This window comes from Neoarius graeffei, chromosome 28, assembly GCF_027579695.1.
Source record: "Neoarius graeffei isolate fNeoGra1 chromosome 28, fNeoGra1.pri, whole genome shotgun sequence".
Lineage (NCBI taxonomy): Eukaryota > Metazoa > Chordata > Actinopteri > Siluriformes > Ariidae > Neoarius > Neoarius graeffei.
In genome coordinates this window covers 49,168,161-49,188,694 of record NC_083596.1, presented here as the reverse complement: position 1 = coordinate 49,188,694, position 20,534 = coordinate 49,168,161, and the positions used below count along the sequence as shown (strand labels likewise).

The window sequence follows — 20,534 nt, the reverse complement described above, 5'->3', positions numbered from 1 at the left end:
TAAACCTGTAGATGGCAGTATTGCAACACTGTGGATGCCAGCTGTGGTAAAACCCAAAAGAAGAAGACGACGACGCCAAAAGGTAAACCTGCACATGCGCACATCAGACTTCTCTTCTGCTTGCCTGCACACAAGCGAGTGATTTCATGAACATTATTTGCTTGGGAATCCCCTCAAATTAAATCACTTCTCAGCCACAGAATGGCCTGTTTTTTTTTGTTGTTGTTTTAGATATTACAGAAATAAACACATATCACAATGACCAAATGTCAGAGGGACCTAAATTTGACCGGTTTTATGAAATCAAAAGGTTGTCTACTTTTAATGTTCACATCAAACATTGAGGTGGAGAAAAAAAAAATGTGATCCCCATGACTTTGGCCATGGCAAGGCTGTTGGTGCCAGAAGGGATGCTTTGATTATTTCAGAAGCTGCTGATCTCCTGGGATTTTCACACACAACCTTACACATAATGGTGCAAAGTACAAGAACAACGACGACAACAACGAGAAGAACAACATCATCCAGCGAAACACCTTGTTGATAAGATAGGTCAGAGGAAAATGGCCAGAATGGTTTGAGCTGACAGGAAGGCTATGCTAACTAAAATAACCACTCTTTACAGCTGTGCTGTACAGAAAAAGCATCTCCAAATACAAATGTTGAAGATGAGCTACAACAGAAGACCACACTGGGTTCCACTCCTGTCAAACAATCTGAGGCCACAGTGGACACAGGTTCACCAAAATTGGATGGTTGAAGATTGGAGACATGCTGCCTCGTCTGATGAAATGCAATTTCTGTTGTGACATGTCGATGGACAAGTCAGAATTTGTCATCCATAACATGACTTCATGGACCCAACCTGCCTTGAGTCAACAGTTCAAGCTGGTGGTGTAATGGTGTGGGGAATGTTTTCTTGACAAACTGGGCCACTTAATATGATTCAAACTTCGTTTTGCGAGCTTATTTGCAAACTACTGCATTTCTTTTTATTTTTACAAATACGTGTTTATACGTTTTTAAATGCAAATGATAATTCCAGAGAATTCAGTTGAAGTCTGAAAGCAGTTTGAAGGCTGAAATCTGGCCAAACAACATAAGGTGTTCCATCATGCTCAAACTTGCTACTGGAATGTTTCAATTTCAAAGTCATTATTAAGGCCCGGGTTGTGATTTAGAGAACTTTATGACCCAGGACGAGTTCACAGAAGAAAAACAACCCTGCACCAGCCATCACCAGTGACAGATTTGATCTGAAGAATCAACTAAACACTCATTTTAGACCACTATGGCATCAACAAACTGATCTTGATCTTGTGGCTGCAGACAGCATGCTACTGCAGTGTTAAAGTGTGTCTTAATGCAGTATTTCTTCCCAATCCTGGATATCAGTGTAAGCTCCACATTTTTATCAAAACTCCTGCTGTGACATGCCAGAAATCATTTCATCAGCTCCCTCCAGAGGTTAATGTGGAAGTGCCCACATTGCACTAGTTATGAAAAGACCAGGATTGGAGGGCTGAGTGGGCTGGAGTTGAGAGTCTTTTCCTGCCAAACACTGAAACACTTATTTTTAGAGTTAGCTGTGAACCAACTCTGCATGACATTTTTTTTTTCCAATTCTGCTCCACAATGTATCTGAAGTGCCTGCTGATCTGTCAGCTTCTTGCCATCGTGCTGGTGGAGGACAGCCTGGCACTGACCTGTAACCGCTGCTCCATGCTGAAATGCTCGTCAGATCTCAGCTGCCCTGGAGGGAAGGTGATGGATGTATGCGGCTGCTGCCCTGTGTGTGCCAAGGTGAAGAACGAGGTGGCCCATATGACATATGAAGAACCGCACTGGTGGCCCATATGACTTCCTTGGTGTCTGTGATCAGGGCCTTGTATGTGTGGAGAGCACACCAACCACATTCAGCGTGGGAGTATGTCAAGGTACTCATTTTGCCTAAGTACAAGTTGGTCTTGCCATTTTATCATTTTTATTTCTTTTAAATTCTAGAGAGTCACATCCACTCGATATCCAGCAAATCCAGAACATTTCACTTATGTTAGCAGTTGGTTCCTCTTTGGTTATTTTTGGGGAACCATTTAAGAATGTTCTCTTCGACCAAATTACATTTATGTCAGATGCGATAAACACCTGAGGGTCTCGCTAAGTGGCAGCTTAGCGACACTGGGATTTGAACTCATGGCCATCTGATCAATAGGCCAACAGCTTTCACCACTGAACTACCACTAACAAAACCTGAAAATTACATTTCTGTCAATTAAACTTTACTGGAAAACCAAATTGCAACTTAAGAAAGATCTGAGCTCTGATTGTTTTCGAAGCTAAAGTGAATATTTCTTTGAAATGTTTCGGGATCTGCAAACAAATGTTGCCAAGTTCTGGCAAAGCCAAACTTTTCCAGGATGCTTTGTTGGACTACTGGTTGGAAAGACATGAGTTCACATCCCAGCACCGCCAAAGTGCAACTGATGGGCCCTTGAGCAAAGCCCTTAACCCTCAACTTCTGATAAATCAGATGAATGTATGTCACTCAGTCAAATGCCATAAGTGTAAATGTAAATACTTCAGGAAGCAAAAACAAATGTTCCCAGAATGTTTTGGGAACCGGAAGTTGTTGGCTAGTTAAGTCGTTGTAGTAGTTGTAAACCAGTTTGCTTGCTAACTAGTTCAAAGATCCAAGTATTCAAACATGTACAGATGGACTTGTTGGCGAAATAAAGTGGCTGTCTGAAGTAGAACATTATCTAAAATCAAATGTTTTATCATTTTTCCAGCCTTCCACAGCTACATGTTTGGAGTCAGGACAAAAAAGATAAAGATACTACGGTTGTGGCAGCGGGGACGTGGTCAAGCGCCGGTCTGTGACAGGAGGGCGGAGCCAGGGAAGGTGAGTGGCAGAATCACTACACCTGATGGTAATTAACCTGTGTTTTTGTGTCTTCCCAGTAACCGCGCCCTATTTAAGGAGGCAGAGGGAGGCTCTTCCCGGGACAAGAACACAGCGTGTGTGTGTGTTTCTCTGAAATATTGTTAAACTGAAAAGTCTGGCAATAAAGCCTGTTACTTACCTTAAGCTTTGTCCTGCCGTCCTCTGTGCTCCACCCACACCTAAGGGACATTCTACAGCGGTGCCGAAACCCGGGAAAAGGTGGAGCACCAACCCAGCAGCCCCATGGAATCCTCCCCGTTCGCCGACCTGGTCCACGCCCTCGCCACGGCTCAGCAAAGCCAGCACCAGGTGCTCGTCACGCTCCGAAAGGAACAAGAGCGGCGCTTCGAAGCCCTGGTGCTGGCCCAGCAGGAAGATCGCGAGGCGTTCCGGCATCTCCTCGCGTCGGCGGGGTCCACCAGCATCCCGGCCGTGGGCCCGTCTCCCCTCACCGTGACCAAGATGAGCCCGCAGGACGACCCCAAGGCGTTCCTCACATTGTTTGAACGGGTCGCCGAAGCCTCGGGGTGGCCGATGGAGCAGTGCGCGGCGCGCCTCCTCCCCCTCCTGACAGGAGAGGCGCAGCTGGCCGCGCTACAGCTCCCCGCCGACCGCCGGCTGGCCTACGCGGACCTCCGCCGGGCCGTCCTCCAGCGCATGGGGCGCACACCAGAACAACAGCGTCAGCGCTTCCGCACGCTGCGATTGGAGGAAGTCGGCCGGCCGTTCGCGTTCGGCCAGCAGCTCCGGGATGCCTGCTGGCAGTGGCTGAGGGCCGACGATCGCGACGCCGAGGGAATCATTGATCAGGTGGTGCTGGAGCAGTTCATTGCCCGCTTACCAGCCAGAACCGCGGAGTGGGTCCAGTGCCACCGCCCGGCGTCGCTGGATCAGGCAGTAGGACTGGCGGAGGATCATTTGGCGGCTGTTCCGGTGGCAGGACAGCCGACAACGTCTTCTCTTCTCTCCTCTCTCTCTTTCTCCCCTCCCTTTTGTGTCCCATCCTCGCCCCATTCCCCCACCACGGAGACGGGGGCCGGCTCCACCCCAGCCGGCCCGCCGCACCCGTGGTGCCCTCCCGTTTCTCCCTTCTGTGTCTGTCTCCCCCCCTCAGGTGAGTGAGCCCCAGAGCACCGGTGCAGAGGGAAAGCCCGGGCTGGTTTGCTGGCGCTGCGGGGAGCCGGGCCACCTGCAACAACAGCGCGCAGCAATGGAGGTGGGCGCGGTGGTACGGATCCCCGACGCGCCAGAGGCCGCCCTCGATCGGGCTGGAGTGTATCGCATACCGGTGAGTGTCCAAGGGGCTACATATCAGGCGTTGGTGGATTCTGGTTGCAATCAGACCTCGATCAGCCAAAGCCTGGTGCAAGACGAGGCATTGGGGGGAGCACAGGGGGTGAAGGTGTTGTGTGTGCACGGGGATGTTCACAGCTACCCTTTGGTGTCGGTCCACATATTTTTCAGAGGGGAAAAATCTATAGTGAAGGCGGCGGTTAATCCTCGCCTTACCCACTCTTTAATTTTGGGGACTGATTGGCCGGGATTTCGGGGTTTAATGACGCGCCTAGTAAAGAGTGGGTCCTGCCATTTGACGGGGGAGGTCTCGGTGTCGCTTTGGCTGGAGCTGCTGTCGCAGAGCCGTCTATGTCATCTCCGCGACAGAGTGAGGAGCTGCCGGCTCCTCCTCTGTCTGTTGGGGAATCCCTCGCGGATTTCCCATTGGAACAATCGCGAGACGAGACTCTGCGACATGCGTTTGACCAAGTGAGAGTAATCGATGGTCAAACGCTCCAGCCGAACGCCACCCCGTCCTTCCCCTATTTTTCTATTATGAAGGATAGATTATACCGAGTGACGCAGGACACTCAGACGAAAGAGTGAGTCACGCAGCTGTTAATTCCAAAGAGCTGCCGGGAATTGGTATTCCAGGCGGCTCACTTTAATCCCATGGCTGGACACCTAGGGCAGGATAAGACACTAGCCCGAATAATGGCCCGATTCTATTGGCTGGGGATTCGCGGCGATGTCCGTAGGTGGTGTACGGTGTGCCGCAAATGCCAATTAGTAAATCCAGCGGCCATTCCAAAAGCGCCTTTGCGCCCTCTACCTCTAATCGAGACCCCGTTCGAAAGAATTGGGATGGATCTCGTCGGGCCATTAGATCGGTCAGCACGAGGGTACCGCTTTATATTAGTCCTGGTGGACTATGCAACGCGATACCCAGAAGCAGTGCCTCTGCGCAATATCTCCGCACGCAGTATTGCGGAGGCACTCTTCCGCGTCATCTCCCGAGTTGGAATCCCAAAAGGGATTCTGACTGATCAAGGCACTTAATTTATGTCACGGACACTGCACGAACTGTATGGGTTATTGGGGATTAAGCCGATCCACACCAGTGTGTATCACCCACAAATGGATGGTTTAGTAGAACGGTTCAACCGCACCCTCAAGAATATTATTAAAAAATTCGTAAGTGAGGACGCACGTAATTGGGATAGGTGGCTCGAGCCCTTGCTGTTCTCAGTGTGAGAGGTCCCCCAAGCCTTCACGGGGTTCTCCCCGTTCGAATTGTTATATGGGCGTAAGCCATGCGGCATCCTAAATGTGCTGCGGGAAAATTGGGAGGAGGGACCTTCACAAAGCAAAAACGAAATCCAATACGTTATGGACCTGTGCGCAAAACTCCACACTCTCACCCACCTAACTCAGGAGAATTTGCGGCAGGCCCAGGAACGGCAAGCCTGCCTGTACAACAAGGGTACACGCCTTAGGGAGTTCACTCCGGGAGATAAGGTACTCGTACTGTTGCCCACGTCGAGCTCCAAATTGATCGCCAAGTGGCAAGGACCCTTTGTGGTCACACGGCGAGTCGGGGACATCGACTATGAGGTGAGGCGAACGGACAGGGGTGGGGCGCTACAGATTTACCACCTCAATCTGCTCAAACTCTGGAACGAGGAGGTCCCCGTGGCATTGGTGTCGGTAGTTCCGGAGAAGGCGGAGCTGGGGCTGGAGGTTCAAAAAGGGACATTGGCATCACGTACCTCTCCGGTCCCCTGTGGAGACCACCTCTCCCCGACCCAACTCACGGAGGTCGCTCAGTTGCAGGCCGAGTTTTCGGATGTGTTCTCGCTCCTGCCCGGTCGCACTAACCTCATAGAGCACCACATAGAGACGCCCCCGGGGGTGGTAGTGCGTAGCCGCCCTTACAGGCTACCCGAACACAAAAAAAAAGGTGGTTCGGGAAGAACTTCAGACCATGCTCGAAATGGGCATCGTCGAGGAGTCCCACAGTGACTGGAGCAGCCCGGTGGTCTTGGTACCCAAGGCCGACGGGTCGGTCCGGTTCTGTGTGGACTATAGAAAAGTCAACGCGGTGTCTAAATTCGACGCGTACCCAATGCCTCGTATTGATGAGCTGCTTGATCAACTAGGCACGGCTCGCTTTTATTCGACACTGGATTTGACGAAGGGATATTGGCAGATCCCCTTGACTCCACTATCCCGGGAAAAAACGGCCTTTTCCCTTCCGTTCGGCTTACACCAATTCGTCACACTTCCGTTTGGGCTGTTTGGGGCGCCCGCTACGTTTCAGCGGCTGATGGACAGGGTCCTCCGGCCCCACGCCACCTACGCGGCCGCATATCTGGACAATATAATCGTTTATAGTAACGACTGGCAGCGGCACTTGCAGCACCTGAAGGCCGTCCTTAGGTCGCTGAGGCGGGCGGGTCTCACTGCCAACCCGAAGAAGTGTGCGATTGGGCGGGTGGAAGTACGGTATCTGGGCTTCCACTTGGGCAACGGGCAGGTGCGTCCCCAAATTAATAAGACAGCAGCGATTGCGGCCTGCCCGAGGCCCAAGACCAAAAAGGGGGTGAGACAGTTCCTGGGGCTGGCTGGCTACTATCGTAGGTTTATACCTAATTATTCAGACGTCACCAGCCCGCTGACTGACCTCACTAAAAAGGGGGCACCAGATCCGGTCCAGTGGACGGAGCAGTGCCAGCGGGCTTTCTCTGAGGTAAAGGCTGCACTGTGTGGGGGGCCACTATTACACTCCCCTGACTTTTCTCTCCCTTTTGTGTTGCAGACCGACGCGTCGGACAGAGGGCTGGGGGCGGTGTTGTCCCAGGAGGTGGAGGGGGAGGACCGCCCCATCCTGTACATTAGCAGGAAGCTGTCGGTGCATGAGGGGCGCTACAGCACTATTGAGAAAGAATGCCTAGCGATCAAGTGGGCGGTCCTCGCCCTCCGTTACTACCTGCTGGGGTGCCCTTTCACCCTCTGTTCGGACCACACGCCCCTCCAGTGGCTCCACCGCATGAAAGATGCCAACGCGCAGATCACCCGTTGGTATCTGGTACTCCAACCCTTCAATTTCAAGGTGGTCCACAGACCGGGGGCGCAGATGGTCGTGGTGGACTTCCTCTCCCGTCAAGGGGGGGGGGGGGGGGGGAGTCGGCTGAGGGCCGGACGGCCGCCCGGCCTGAGTCGGGCGGTGGGGGTATGTGGCAGCGGGGGCGTGGTCAAGCGCCGGTCTGTGACAGGAGGGCGGAGCCAGGGAAGGTGAGTGGCAGAATCACTACACCTGACAGTAATTAACCTGTGTTTTTGTGTCTTCCCAGTAACCGCGCCCTATTTAAGGAGGCAGAGGGAGGCTCTTCCCGGGACGAGAACACAGCGCGTGTGTGTGTTTCTCTGAAATATTGTTAAACTGAAAAGTCTGGCAATAAAGCCTGTTACCTTAAGCTTTGTCCTGCCGTCCTCTGTGCTCCACCCACACCTAAGGGACATTCTACAACGGTATAACATGAAAATGCCCATGCGTTATTCCATCACTGCTAAACTCACTCACACAAATGCCTACGTTTTCAGAAGGGTTTATCGAGAAGCTGAAGTGGCTGAGGAAATGAACTCGAAGACGTGAGCGAGGGACATCCGAGAGGACGAGACCATCAAAAGCAATTATTTCCTGGCAGGATAGTTACAGATAACTACATAGATTTTCATTAGCTAATTAACAAACGTGTCAGTAATTTACGATAAAACACACAGCAGATTTTAAGTCATTATAAATGATCCCGCACTGTTATGTCATTACTGCAGTATATTGTATGCTAGAATACTGTTTTAGTCATTAGAAACTAACATTACTAATATTTAACCCTGAGAGTCCATTTTTACCCTGAAAGCCCACTGTATCCCGATTACACTGGGTTTATGTGACTGTATGTATGATTATTGCATGCCTTAGGAATTTTTAATAAAATGGTTTACATCTCTTCTCCTATCCTGTCTGTATCTGCTTAGAGAGTATCAGAGTTTCCTGTCACAGCCGTAAGTTCATTTGATGAGTTACCTGAATATCATCACTGACTGAGTAGCAGGAAGAGTCCTCACAAGAGAGCCAGGGACTGGACACAAGAAAACAATTCAAACGTAAATATGTGCTCTGTACTGATCACTTTAGGAGTTTATGCAGTTTAGGTCCTGTGTATCTCTGAAAGTATGGAATATATTTACTTCGAACAGTCGATAAAAGTCAAATTAAAGTATTTCCCGTGCCAGCGCCCGGTATTCCCAGAGAGCCTCCCATCCAAGTACTAACCAGGCCCTTAAGGCGGCACTGATCTCAGTTTCTATAAAACCTTGGCCACTCGTCTATTACATAAACAGGGTTACAGTGAGGGGCTGGTCTTTTGGTAACCGCACGAGTTTGACTCCCTACTCGCATCTGTATTGCAGCCTCACCAGATGGCAGAAGGTACCATTTTGATGATGGTCTTTGGCATGACCCAACCGCAAGTAGAACTCAGGGTCTCCCAGTCGAGAGGTGGACATGCTAACCATGAGAATAACTCACAGTCCTTTGAAAAATTCAAAGTCCCTCCCATGCCAGAACCTGGTCTTCCCAGGCAGTCTCTTGTCCCAGTACTAACAAGGCCCTTGAGGCACATTGGGCAGCATCAATCTCCGCTTCTACAGCCTTCGGCCTCTCACCTATTACACAGTCAGGGTTAGGGCGGGGGGCTGGTCCTTTGGTAATCGCAAGTTTGACTCCCTACTCACATCTATATTGTGTGGCCTCACCAGATGTCAGTAGGTACCGTTTTTATGATGATCTTTGGTATGACCTGACTGCAACTAGAACTCGTGATCTCCCAGTTGAGAGGCGCACACACGAACCACAAACCCAACTCGCAGTCCTTCAATTCATTATAATGTAAAGTTATGAAAAACCCAAAGATAGTCCTGAAGACTAGGACTAGGAAGACGAGGGCAAGTTTATGTTGTTTTAATGTTGCAGGGAGGACGAACGAAGTATGGCCAAGAGGATCTTTAAAATTAATCAAAAACAAGGACATTGTGTAACATCTATTTATTACCACCATAGTATGAGAAATTTGGAAAATACAAAGATCAGCTTATTTAAATTTCTGAATAAGAAAAATAAACAGGAACATGAGGTTATACATGTATATCACGAGAGCGAGAGAATCTACACGAAGAAAGCAAAACACTCCAAAAACTAAACGTGACAATTTTTTTTGCTACAATTTTTTTTGACAAATGCCGATCTGTGGAGATTTAAAAAAAAATACATATCAGGGGTCAACAGAGAATGTGGAAATGGAGAAGAGAGAAATCGAGACTGAGAGGAGAGTGAGGGACAAGTGAAGAACAGTGAGAGTGAATGAGAGGCTGGTTTAGAGCGCCCCCCTGTGGCTGCCTGAAAGTTAGAACAGGAGGAGCAGGATCGGCAATCACCATGAAAAAATAATAATAAAAATAATAATAACAATAAACAACAATACGAAAAAAACAAAGAATTTATCATTTAAATTTTTTGTAATTTTGCTTTTTTTTTGTCCCATAACAGTGGTAAAACAATTCATGACTATGCATCATAGAAAAAAAAAAGAAAAAAAAAAAGAAAAAACACCATCAACGATAATAGTAATCATCAATATTATAAGTAACAACTTTATAACCAATAGATGCTGGTTTGCAGTTGAATACGATTTCTGCTTTGCTGATCCTGCACACAAACACACACACACACATATCCGGGCTGGGGGAGATAGACACGTGGGTGCACACGCATATAACTGGGCAACCAGACTGGTAGGGGGTTTCTGAGGTGTGTAGGGGCAGAAAAAAGTAAGCAGAGATTTGGGTGAGTAGAGGATAAGTCAGGTACAGGGAAGATAAGGGCAAGGAGAGGTTTCTAAGGTGTCTGAGGGGTGGATAAGGGGGCAAGTGAAGGTGGTCTGGGGCAGTTTTAGTAGCACCCTGCTGTGGAAGTTGCCGCTCCCCTTAAGCAGACTAACCCCAGATTCCACCTTCCCTCATGCTGTGTGTTCAAACCCCAAGCTTGGCAAGGGTGGACCTCGTTTACGCTCCGACTCTTATACATGTGTGAGTGTGTGTGTGCGTGTGTGTGAGAGATCAGAAGCGTCTGTTACATGCACATACAGGTACCCTACGCGTCAGTGAGACAGCACTAGTAGACTGAAACACATTGGCCTCCCCATCGCAGATATTCTAAACTCTACCAAGAAAGAAGGGGAGAGACGAGTGGAGAGAGACAGACAGATAGATAGGTAGATAGATAGAGAGAGAGAGAAAGGATGGAAAAAGGACGACGAGTGTCTAGGCGCGCTCTCCGCGGATACGGCGTGCCAGCTGGATGTCTTTGGGCATGATGGTGACACGCTTGGCGTGGATGGCACACAGGTTGGTGTCCTCGAAAAGACCCACCAGGTACGCCTCGCTGGCCTCCTGCATTACAGATCAGAACACAACACCATGTGGCATGATCTATAACACTAATATATATTCTGAACAAAAAGGGCCACATCTGAAATTTAAAGGTGCAGTCAGTGATTTTGGTGAATACTCCTGTAGACCTCCGACACTCTGCTCACTTCCTCACACACACACACACCTGCAGGGCTCCGATGGCAGCACTCTGGAAGCGCAGATCCGTTTTGAAGTCCTGTGCGATCTCTCTCACCAGGCGCTGGAAGGGCAGCTTACGGATCAGCAGCTCGGTGGACTTCTGGTACCGACGGATCTCACGCAGAGCCACTGTGCCGGGCCTGGACACGCATCATATCATATATCATATTTCAATTTCAATCCTCCTTCGACTGCAGTTGAGATCTCTCGCTGAATGAGGTTTTTATCAAAAAAAAAAAAGCTGCTCAGGCACCTGACGGGTTTCCGTAGAGTGCGGGTTGTTACAATTCGGCACGTTAAATAACAGGGATTAAAGCAAGCAGCCTCCCTGGTGCCATGGTGATTGTGTGCTCATGAAAAATCTATCCAGTCTGATCAAACACAATCAGAGACAACTGATCCATATCAGCACCAAACGTGCTCTGGGCAGCCATCTTTCTACCTCAGTAAACAGCTGCTGTTATTTATTTTTGCTCACACACAGATTTGCTGTTGGTGTTAATTTGCTTTCCGTAAAGAATTTTACAAGGTCAGGCTTTACAATGCTTTTCATTTGCATGATCAGGATGAGTGCCCTCTTGTGGATTTAATTGGCATAACATTACATTTTTTTTTAAACATGTAGGTGCAACTTGAAAAATTCTACACGTAAACTATAAATGCTCTGAAGTCAAAGAGAAGAAGATTTTCTAATTTAATTTCCAAGTTGAAGTCCAGATGAAGTCAGTGCGTCACCTGTAGCGGTGAGGTTTCTTCACTCCTCCAGTAGAAGGCGCACTCTTACGGGCAGCTTTAGTGGCCAGCTGCTTCCGAGGAGCTTTGCCTCCTGTAGATTTGCGGGCGGTTTGCTTGGTACGGGCCATTTTTCCTCAATCTACTGCAGAGAGAAAAGAACAAACCAAATCAGAAATGGTTTTATATACAAAGTGTGAAAAATACTTCATTAAAACACTACGCCTCTTACTGTTGATCACTGAACTTCAACAAGCAACAGTAAGCAGTCAAGTCTCGAGCGTACAAATAATGAACAATTATTAATATGTACTTTAAACTAATAACTTGAAACACTGGCCAAATTCCACAGACTAGAAATAATATACTGCAATTAATAGTTACTTTACTTACATTACTTCATAATGTGTAATATTTTATCTTATAATGTGACTGTCTCTGTGCAATACCTCACTCCATGATGTGTAACAACACATACACCTCAGACTGTGCACCTTACCCCCTTTTTTTTCTCCCCCCTTCATTCCTTCCTCCCTCCCTCTCTCTCTCTCTCCACGCTGTTTGCACTGTTACGGGAGATGCTTTAAATCTCATTGTACATGTGTATAGTGACAATAAAGGCATTCTATTCTAAGAGTAATTAAAAAATTAAGATGATCAATAAAAATAACCAATTTGCATGTTTAAATACTAATTGTTTATTCTTAAAGTAAGCAAATTTAGCACAGCATATACATTTAAATTTTTTAAAAATGTAAGCCAAACAGATATTATATTTAAAAAAAAAAAAAAAAAAAAAGTGATACAATTGCAGGTGTAAGAAAAATTCAGTCAAAAACAAGACATAACATTACTCAGAAAATTACTTTTAGATTTGTATTTTAATAATTTAAATCTCAAGAAGTAAATATATTTAACAATGATAGTCATGCATCTTCTTAATCCTGTAAACTTTTAGGGGGGGAAAAAATCGCATTATTGACATTTAAATAAAACAAAAAAAAAGTGTTTTTAATGAAAAAAGTCCTCAAACAACAACATTACACAATGTAAACGCACGTGCGGCTTCCGGTCCCGTCCGCTATTTCAGGCAACTTCCTTTCGCACGCGCAGAAGAAAAACAACAACAACAAAAAAAAAAAGCAACAAACAAAACGAACCACTCAGCGTGGACTGAAAGCACCTGTGAGCCAATCACAGAGCCGTGCACTGAACTAACGGACAATGAACCAATGAAACGTCAGAAGCTCCCGGCTCCAACCAATCAGCGGGCACGCTGGCATGTTGCGGAGGCAGCTCGGCTTCATTTGGTCCCGCCCACTACCGCAAGATTATGGCCGCGATTCGAATAGCAACTGTGAGTGAGAGGCTGTACTGAAGCGAAGACAAGCACAGAAACTTTGACAGAAAATTCAAAATCCGTGACGCGAACCGACTCAAACATTTCACGGCGACAGACTAGACACCTTTGTGCAACAACATGGCCGGTTAAAAGGAATTTTCAGTCGCGAATTCAAGGCGAATAAGCGAAGTAAAAAGGCACATTAAAAGTGGGACGGATTTTCTTCCCTCCGACGACACGGAAAAGGAGAGCCGATTTTCTCTCAACGCTTTTCTCGTTTTCAGACGACGCAAACCCGACCGTTTTTTCGCGCAAAATAAAAATTATTTCACCAAAAAGTTTCACAAAACTGTAAAAAAGTGTTTCAGGCAAATTTTGGTGAGCAGTCTGGGCACTTACCTTCAGCGAATGGGTTTAATTCGGCGCGGTGAAATATGTGCAGAGCTTTGCCTGCCACTGTCAGTATTTACTATCACACACAATGGGAACCGAGCGGCCAGCGGCAAAATGGCCGCCACGTCAATCACTCGTCTCTCTCTCCCACAATGCACCTCAATTAACTGCAAACCTTACCAAAACAAGCTCATGTTTAGTCCTGTTTCACAACAAATTTACCCTTCTTTTTATTTAATTCAACTTAAACCACACTTGTAGTCTTTGTCACTTTGTTTTTTTTTAGTTAAAAAGCTATTATTTTTTCTTCCTTTCTTGAGGAGAATTCTGAAGTTATGCTAGGCTAATCTTTTTTTATTTTTTATTTTTTGGTCCACTAGCAACTTTACTTCTGTGTATGAAATATAGTTAGGTTAAAATAGACAATTTATCTCATGAATCTCAGTTTATTTCACACAGGAACAAAAATGATATTAGAGGCTGCATTAAACTTCCTATTGGTCAAAGTTAATGATTAACAGTTTAATTTTAATTATACGGAAGCCGAGAGAGGCCCTTCATATAATCCTTTTTTTTTATTCACCTTGTTATCTCGAGATAACGACATAATTAATTCAGGATCTCGAGAAAACAACACAACTAATTCGAGATCTCGAGAAAACAACCGTTATTTCGAGATCTCAAGAAAACAAAACAATTATTTCATGATCTCGAGTAAACAGCTGAGAAATGGTTCATTCAGGTGCGCCAAGAGACTTGTGATATGCTGACTTTGGGGCTATTTCTCATTCTGTATAGATGCAACTTTGGTCATTAGAATGTCTGGAATAATCGATCACCTAATAAGGCAATATTTTGATCAGGGGTTGACACAGGGAGAGATTGCATTAAATCTTTTAATAAGGGATAATTTCAAAATTAGTCCGCGGCACCTCCGCAGAAGACTGGCCCGGCTTCGTCTCTACCGACGGAGATACGGTGATCCAGCTGAGATCATGAAATAATTGTTTTGTTTTCTCAAGATCTCAAATTAGTTGTGTTGTTTTCTTGAGATCCTGAATTAATTATGCCGTTATCTCGGGATAACAAGGTGAATAAAAAAAGATTATATGAAGGGCCTCTCGCGGCTTCCGTATAATTATTAAAATGTTTTTCAACAATTTATTACATCTCAAAATGCTAAAACGCTGTGTTCTTTGACGAGCGGCCTGATGAAAAGCTGAAGTCGATTATTTCCCAGTCACGGCACGTCCTGAAGTGTTTCGTTCCTCTTATGCCATGATTTTTCCCACTGATTAAACAATGACTTGAATTTTTATCCGCTTATAGTTAAGCCAGTATCTCACTGGGCTTGCGACAAGTTGCGAACGTCATTCGTGAGAGAGTTTTAAAAGCTTATTGAAACATTCACGGGGCTTCTCAGTTTCCTTGCACGAGTCGCAAAGTGCCGCTCCTTCGTCGCTGAAATTTTGAACATGTTCAAAAAATTCGTGCGACAACCTTTCTCTCAGAATAGTTGCAAGTGCGTCAGTGGTGTCGGAAACCCTTCTCAAGTCAGTTTCCGTGAGACAGGAAGTGCGAGTGTATCTCACTGGGCTGCGACTAGTTGGAGACACAACAATTCAGTGCAATTCCAAGTAAAAATTGTCGCTAATTCGCATATTTTATCGCAATTGCTGTGTCTCCAACTAGTCGCAGGCTGTCGCAGCCCAGTGAGATACTACCCTTGCAGTTTATGTTGTGGAATGTCCATTAAACAAGTTAGTTCTTGTTTAACTTCCGTTATAGCAGCTATAAACAGTCGTTCTCTCACAAAACCTCTTTCTTTTGAAGTAAATAAAAGGAAAAAAAAAGCTTATGGTAACAAGAAACCACAAAGCAAAAAGTCCTCTGTCTTGAAGATGTTTGTGCTTGAATATGTAAATTTACAGCCTTACCTGTGACCTTTGCAAAGCAGTGACACCGGAGACTTCTTCTGGAAAATGTTTAATAAACATCTCACATCTCCAGAACCAGAATCAGAATCAGATTTATTGGCCCAGTATGTTGACACGCACACAAGGAATTTGGTTCTGGCAGTTGTTCTAGTGATACGGGGGGGGGGGGGGGGGGGGGGGTTGAATATATGTAAGATATGTTGATGTCATATAAGAAAAATGTATATATGTATATGTAATAGGCAATACAGACATTACACAATTTAATAAATATGCAATCTACAATAACTATTTTATATATATATAATATACAATACCTATATTATACACAATGTCTAAAATATCTGTATTATACAATCTATGTTATAAAAATGTATGCTATCAACAATATAAGCAGTACACCATATACAGACAATATACTAAAAAATATACAGGACAGTTGCCTGATGTTAAGCAGTTCTTCTCTGGAGTAAGTGATTGGGTTTGAATTGCTGGACATAAAGAGAATAAACAAAAACAAACAAAATGTTAGAGAATGCAGTGCCGAGGCTGCCGTCTGCGGTGCCGTCTTGAACTTCAGGAACGTTAAAGAAAGGTTGTCATTGTTTTTCTTTTGTCTGTGTTTTATGCATATTTTGTATCTACGAGATATTCTTGAACATTCTGCAAGTGTGTATGCTCTTTTTACGTGTCAGAATTTAACTGTAGACCTTTGCAAAGCAGTGACACCGGAGACGACTTCTGGAAAATGTTTAATAAACATCTCACATCTCCAGAACCAGAATCAGAATCAGATTTATTGGCCCAGTATGTTGACACGCACACAAGGAATTTGGTTCTGGCAGTTGTTCTAGTGATAGGCCTGAGCATAAAGGTGTATCTTCAAGCACCGGTAAACACTATAGGACGGCACAGGGAATTGCACCTAAAGATATTAATAAGAACTTTGTTGTCTTAAGAAAGTGTCAGAGTGAATTCGACTAGTCGTTGTACGAAATGCTCTACATTAGAGAAAGAAGACCAACTCTCAAGGTGGCACGGTGGTGTAGTGGTTAGCACTGTCGCCTCACAACAAGAAGGTCCTGGGTTCAAGCCCAGCGGCTGGTGAGGGCCTTTCTGTGTGGAGTTTGCATGTTCTCCCCGTGTCTGCGTGGGTTTACCCCATGTGCAGGTTAGGATAATAATTGGTGGCTCTAAATTGAGTGTGAATGGTTGTTTGGCTCTGTGATGACCTGGTGACTTGTCCAGGGTGTACCCCACCTCTTGCCCATAGTCAGCTGGGATAGGCTCCAGCTTGCCTGTGACCCTGTAGAACAGGTTAAGCGGCTACAGATAATGGATGGATTATGCTAATCTATTTTTATATGTTTTGCTTACAAACACTCGCTTGACAATTCTGTGCGAGTGGCACCAAAACGTCGCACTCTTTTCCTTAATTTTTAGTATATTTTGTTTTTCTAAATCTTCACTTACAGAGTTTATTTTACAAGCAAAAATGTTGCTTTCTGTATTAAATTTCCTCTCAGTCCCAGGTTGATGCAACACTTAACCACTTAATTTAAACAATTAAAACCTTTGATAGGTCTGCAAAGCTGATTATTACAGCATATCTTACAACATATCCCAAAGTGTTACGTTGATTTAATTTCTCATCTCATCTCATTATCTGTAGCCGCTTTATCCTGTTCTACAGGGTCGCAGGCGAGCTGGAGCCTATCCCAGCTGACTACGGGCGAAAGGCGGGGTACACCCTGGACAAGTCGCCAGGTCATCACAGGGCTGACACATAGACACAGACAACCATTCACACTCACATTCACATCTACGGTCAATTTAGAGTTACCAGTTAACCTAACCTGCATGTCTTTGGACTGTGGGGGAAACCGGAGCACCCGGAGGAAACCCATGCGGACACGGGGAGAACATGCAAACTCCGCACAGAAAGGCCCTAGCCAGCCACGGGGCTTGAACCCGGATCTTCTTGCTGTGAGTCGACAGCGCTAACCACTACACCACCGTGCCGCCCTTGATTTAATTTAATTTCATTTATTAAAGAATGAGATATTATAGTCTACTTTGTGTCCATTTGTAGTTACATATGCACCAGTTCACTATCTTATCATTTACACACTATTGTGTTCAGTCAAATGCAGTTTTCATTTTTAAGGACTTTTTTTTTATCAACTCTCAGATTCAAGGAAAATCTGCCTTTTCCCGTTAGTTCTCAGTCTGTTTTTGTTCTCCAGTCAAATAAAAAGTTTCACATTTATCAGTTCACTCATAGAGTATCTTCGATTTTTTTTTATCAGATTCTTCAATTCTAAAGGATTTATGAAGGCATTTCTTGAAGTCCAACCGAAAAGTGTTATTACCAATGTGCAGAGTAATTTTCTGGTTATTTCTTTGAGTTTATTTTTAATTTTCACTGCTTTAACAGAGAAAAAAAAATCATGGACTTCCTTGGGAAGTCAGTTTGAGAACCACTGACATAAAACCCACTTGTTCATGCTCTATGTAGTCCACATTTATAAAGGGGAGGAACAGAGGTGGACAGCAATGAAGTACATTTACTTGAGTACTGTACTTAAGTACACTTTTTGAGTATCTGTATTTTGAGTATTTTTTTTGGCAACTTATAACTTTAATTTCACTACATTTGAAAGACAAATATCGTACTTTTTACTCCACTACATTTCTGTCAATGTCCTCATTACTCGTTACTACAGTATGAAGCAGCTTTGAAAGTGGACGTTTTTTCTTTTCTTTTCTAAAACATGATTGTTTTGGGCGGCACGGTGGTGTAGTGGTTAGCGCTGTCGCCTCACAGCACGAAGGTCCTGGGTTCGAGCCCCGGGTCCGGCGAGGGCCTTTCTGTGTGGAGTTTGCATGTTCTCCCCGTGTCCGCGTGGGTTTCCTCCGGGTGCTCCGGTTTCCCCCACAGTCCAAAGACATGCAGGTTAGGTTAACTGGTGACTCTAAATTGACCGTAGGTGTGAATGTGAGTGTGAATGATTGTCTGTGTCTATGTGTCAGCCCTGTGATGACCTGGCGACTTGTCCAGGGTGTACCCCGCCTTTCGCCCGTAGTCAGCTGGGATAGGCTCCAGCTTGCCTGCGACCCTGTAGAAGGATGGAGCGGCTAGAGATAATGAGATGAGATGAGATGATTGTTTTTTTTTCCCCAGGTGACACTGAAACAGTCTATCAGTAATCACTAGGGTCACGTCACGTCCATAGACTGGATAAAATCAAGTTCAGTCATTTCTCAGCAGCGTTATTTAAACACGATCAGTTGATGGCAGAATGGAAGGAGGTGGTTCTTCTGGGGAATAATGCACGCACCCATAGCCATACCTAGAACCCATGTTTCAGTTTTCTGAAAGGATTAAAGATTCATTTTGTTTTAAATGTTTGCTTTGTTTGCTGAAAACGAACCACATCATGGCCTACAAAACCTCACCATCCAACCTGCGGAAGAATATTGAGGTATGTAAACATTTTATTCCAAGAGAAAGCTTGCAACGAAGTTGTCTGTGCTTTTAGAGTTAGCGATAATGTTGCAATAGCTATGCAGTCTGGTTAGTCAAATGACTTTCTATGGATTTGCCCGCCAAGTTGCCATAGCCTTGTCTACGGCTAATGTTTACACATAGCTAGTTAACTTGGACACTGTTAGTTAGCATGTAAAAACGGAGTTACGCTAACATGAATAACGTGAACTTATCTGAAGTGCTTTTAGAAATGTTTTAGCATAACGTTACCAAATAAACAGAAGGTAGAAATGTTTCTTTTCTAGTAACATTAGCTACCCAATATGATTTCGAGTTTGAAAAGTGTTTGCTAGCATGTCAGGTGGAGCTTCACTGACTAGCTAGCTTAACGTTAAACCACCATGATGCACAGCATGCGCTTATTTTGTGAATTCACATTTCTGACCTTGGTAACGGCATTAGGTTTTGTAAGCGTTGTGGCAATAATACAACGATGCATTGAGAGAAAATGTACTTTTAATACTTAAGTATTTTTAAAAGCAAGTACTTCAGTACTTCAACTAAAGTAAAAATTTGACTGGACAACTTTCACTTGTATCAGAGTAACATTTGACCAGTGGGATCTGTACTTTGACTTAAGTAATGAAGTTGGGGACTTTGTCCACCTCTGGGGAGGAAGTAGAAAACCCAAATCACTTCCTAATGGAAATATAGTGCACTATAAACAGGTATGTATATTATGAACAGAAGCCACTGTTTCCTACCTGATATAGTGCACCTCTATAGGGGGCGGGGAGCAGTTTTTAATTGTAGGTGCAATTGGTCATTAAGTGATCAATCTCATTATATCATTAAATCAGTCTCATTAAATCATGTCTCATTAAATCAGTCTCATTAATTAATACCATTAATTTTGGTGCTTAATAATAAATTACCAAACAGCTAAATTATGGTACATTCCAAATTATTATGATCACTTACCATATTACATAATGTGGTGAGAGAGAGAATGCACCTTGGAATTCTTTTGAGATTGGTCGACTTCCAAAAATATCGGTACAACAAATAAACACACAGTTTCAGTAATAATTGAATTTATTATAACAAAGATAAAAAAAATGAATAATAGCAGTTGAAATCTTCAGCAAACAATGAGGTATGTGTGTGTGTGTTTGTGTGTGAGTGTGTGTGTGAGACAAAAGATTAGCTTTGTGTTGCTAGCTAAGACAAAGGAATGCTAGCTAAGATGTGTTTGTGTGTGTGAGGCCTTGTGACCACGTGTTCCTAAGTAAAACAAGAGAGTTAGCTTTGGTTGCTAATTGAGATGTGTTTGTGGGGGGAGGATGACGACCTCGTGGTCCCTTGAGACAATACAATTAGCCCTGGATGCTCACGAAACTAAAGAATTAGCCATAGCAGCTAATTCCACTGAAATCTTGATGAGGTCAAAATATGTGTAATAATGAAGTTAAGGGTTAGAAAGGAATAGAGAGAGAGCATGCAACCTATCCATTAAGCAATTGAGAGGACAAAAATAGAACAATAATTAATTCAATACCCTGAGGGTCTACAGTGTACACATTTAAACCGTTCCTGAGTTTAAATTCACACTTCTTCATAAAGCTAATTCCTAAGACTAGTTTTTCTGCCCAAATGCCAATCTTACTTCAGTATCTCTCCTCTACGCGAGATTATGAGAAGATGTTCCGAGACTTTTGAAATTTCACCGTT

At 44.8% G+C, this 20,534-nt stretch overlaps 2 protein-coding genes across 2 annotated transcripts; one reads left to right on the top strand and one right to left on the bottom strand.

Annotated features, from left to right (window-relative positions):
* Positions 1–1,218: 1,218 nt before the first annotated feature.
* Positions 1,219–4,383, top strand: LOC132876091 (zinc finger protein 18-like). Its single transcript, XM_060913350.1, has 2 exons — positions 1,219–1,937; positions 2,790–4,383. Exon 2 carries the CDS (start codon positions 3,188–3,190, stop codon positions 4,064–4,066), a length of 879 nt encoding a protein of 292 aa, XP_060769333.1. The 5' UTR covers positions 1,219–1,937; positions 2,790–3,187; the 3' UTR covers positions 4,067–4,383.
* A 4,928-nt stretch (positions 4,384–9,311) lies between these two features.
* h3f3c (H3 histone, family 3C) lies at positions 9,312–13,493 on the bottom strand. The gene is made up of 4 exons (XM_060913016.1): positions 13,383–13,493; positions 11,645–11,786; positions 10,896–11,049; positions 9,312–10,729 (listed from the first exon to the last, which is right to left on the bottom strand). Exons 2-4 carry the CDS (start codon positions 11,770–11,772, stop codon positions 10,601–10,603), a joined length of 411 nt encoding a protein of 136 aa, XP_060768999.1. The 5' UTR covers positions 11,773–11,786; positions 13,383–13,493; the 3' UTR covers positions 9,312–10,600.
* Between the last annotated feature and the right edge of the window lie 7,041 nt (positions 13,494–20,534).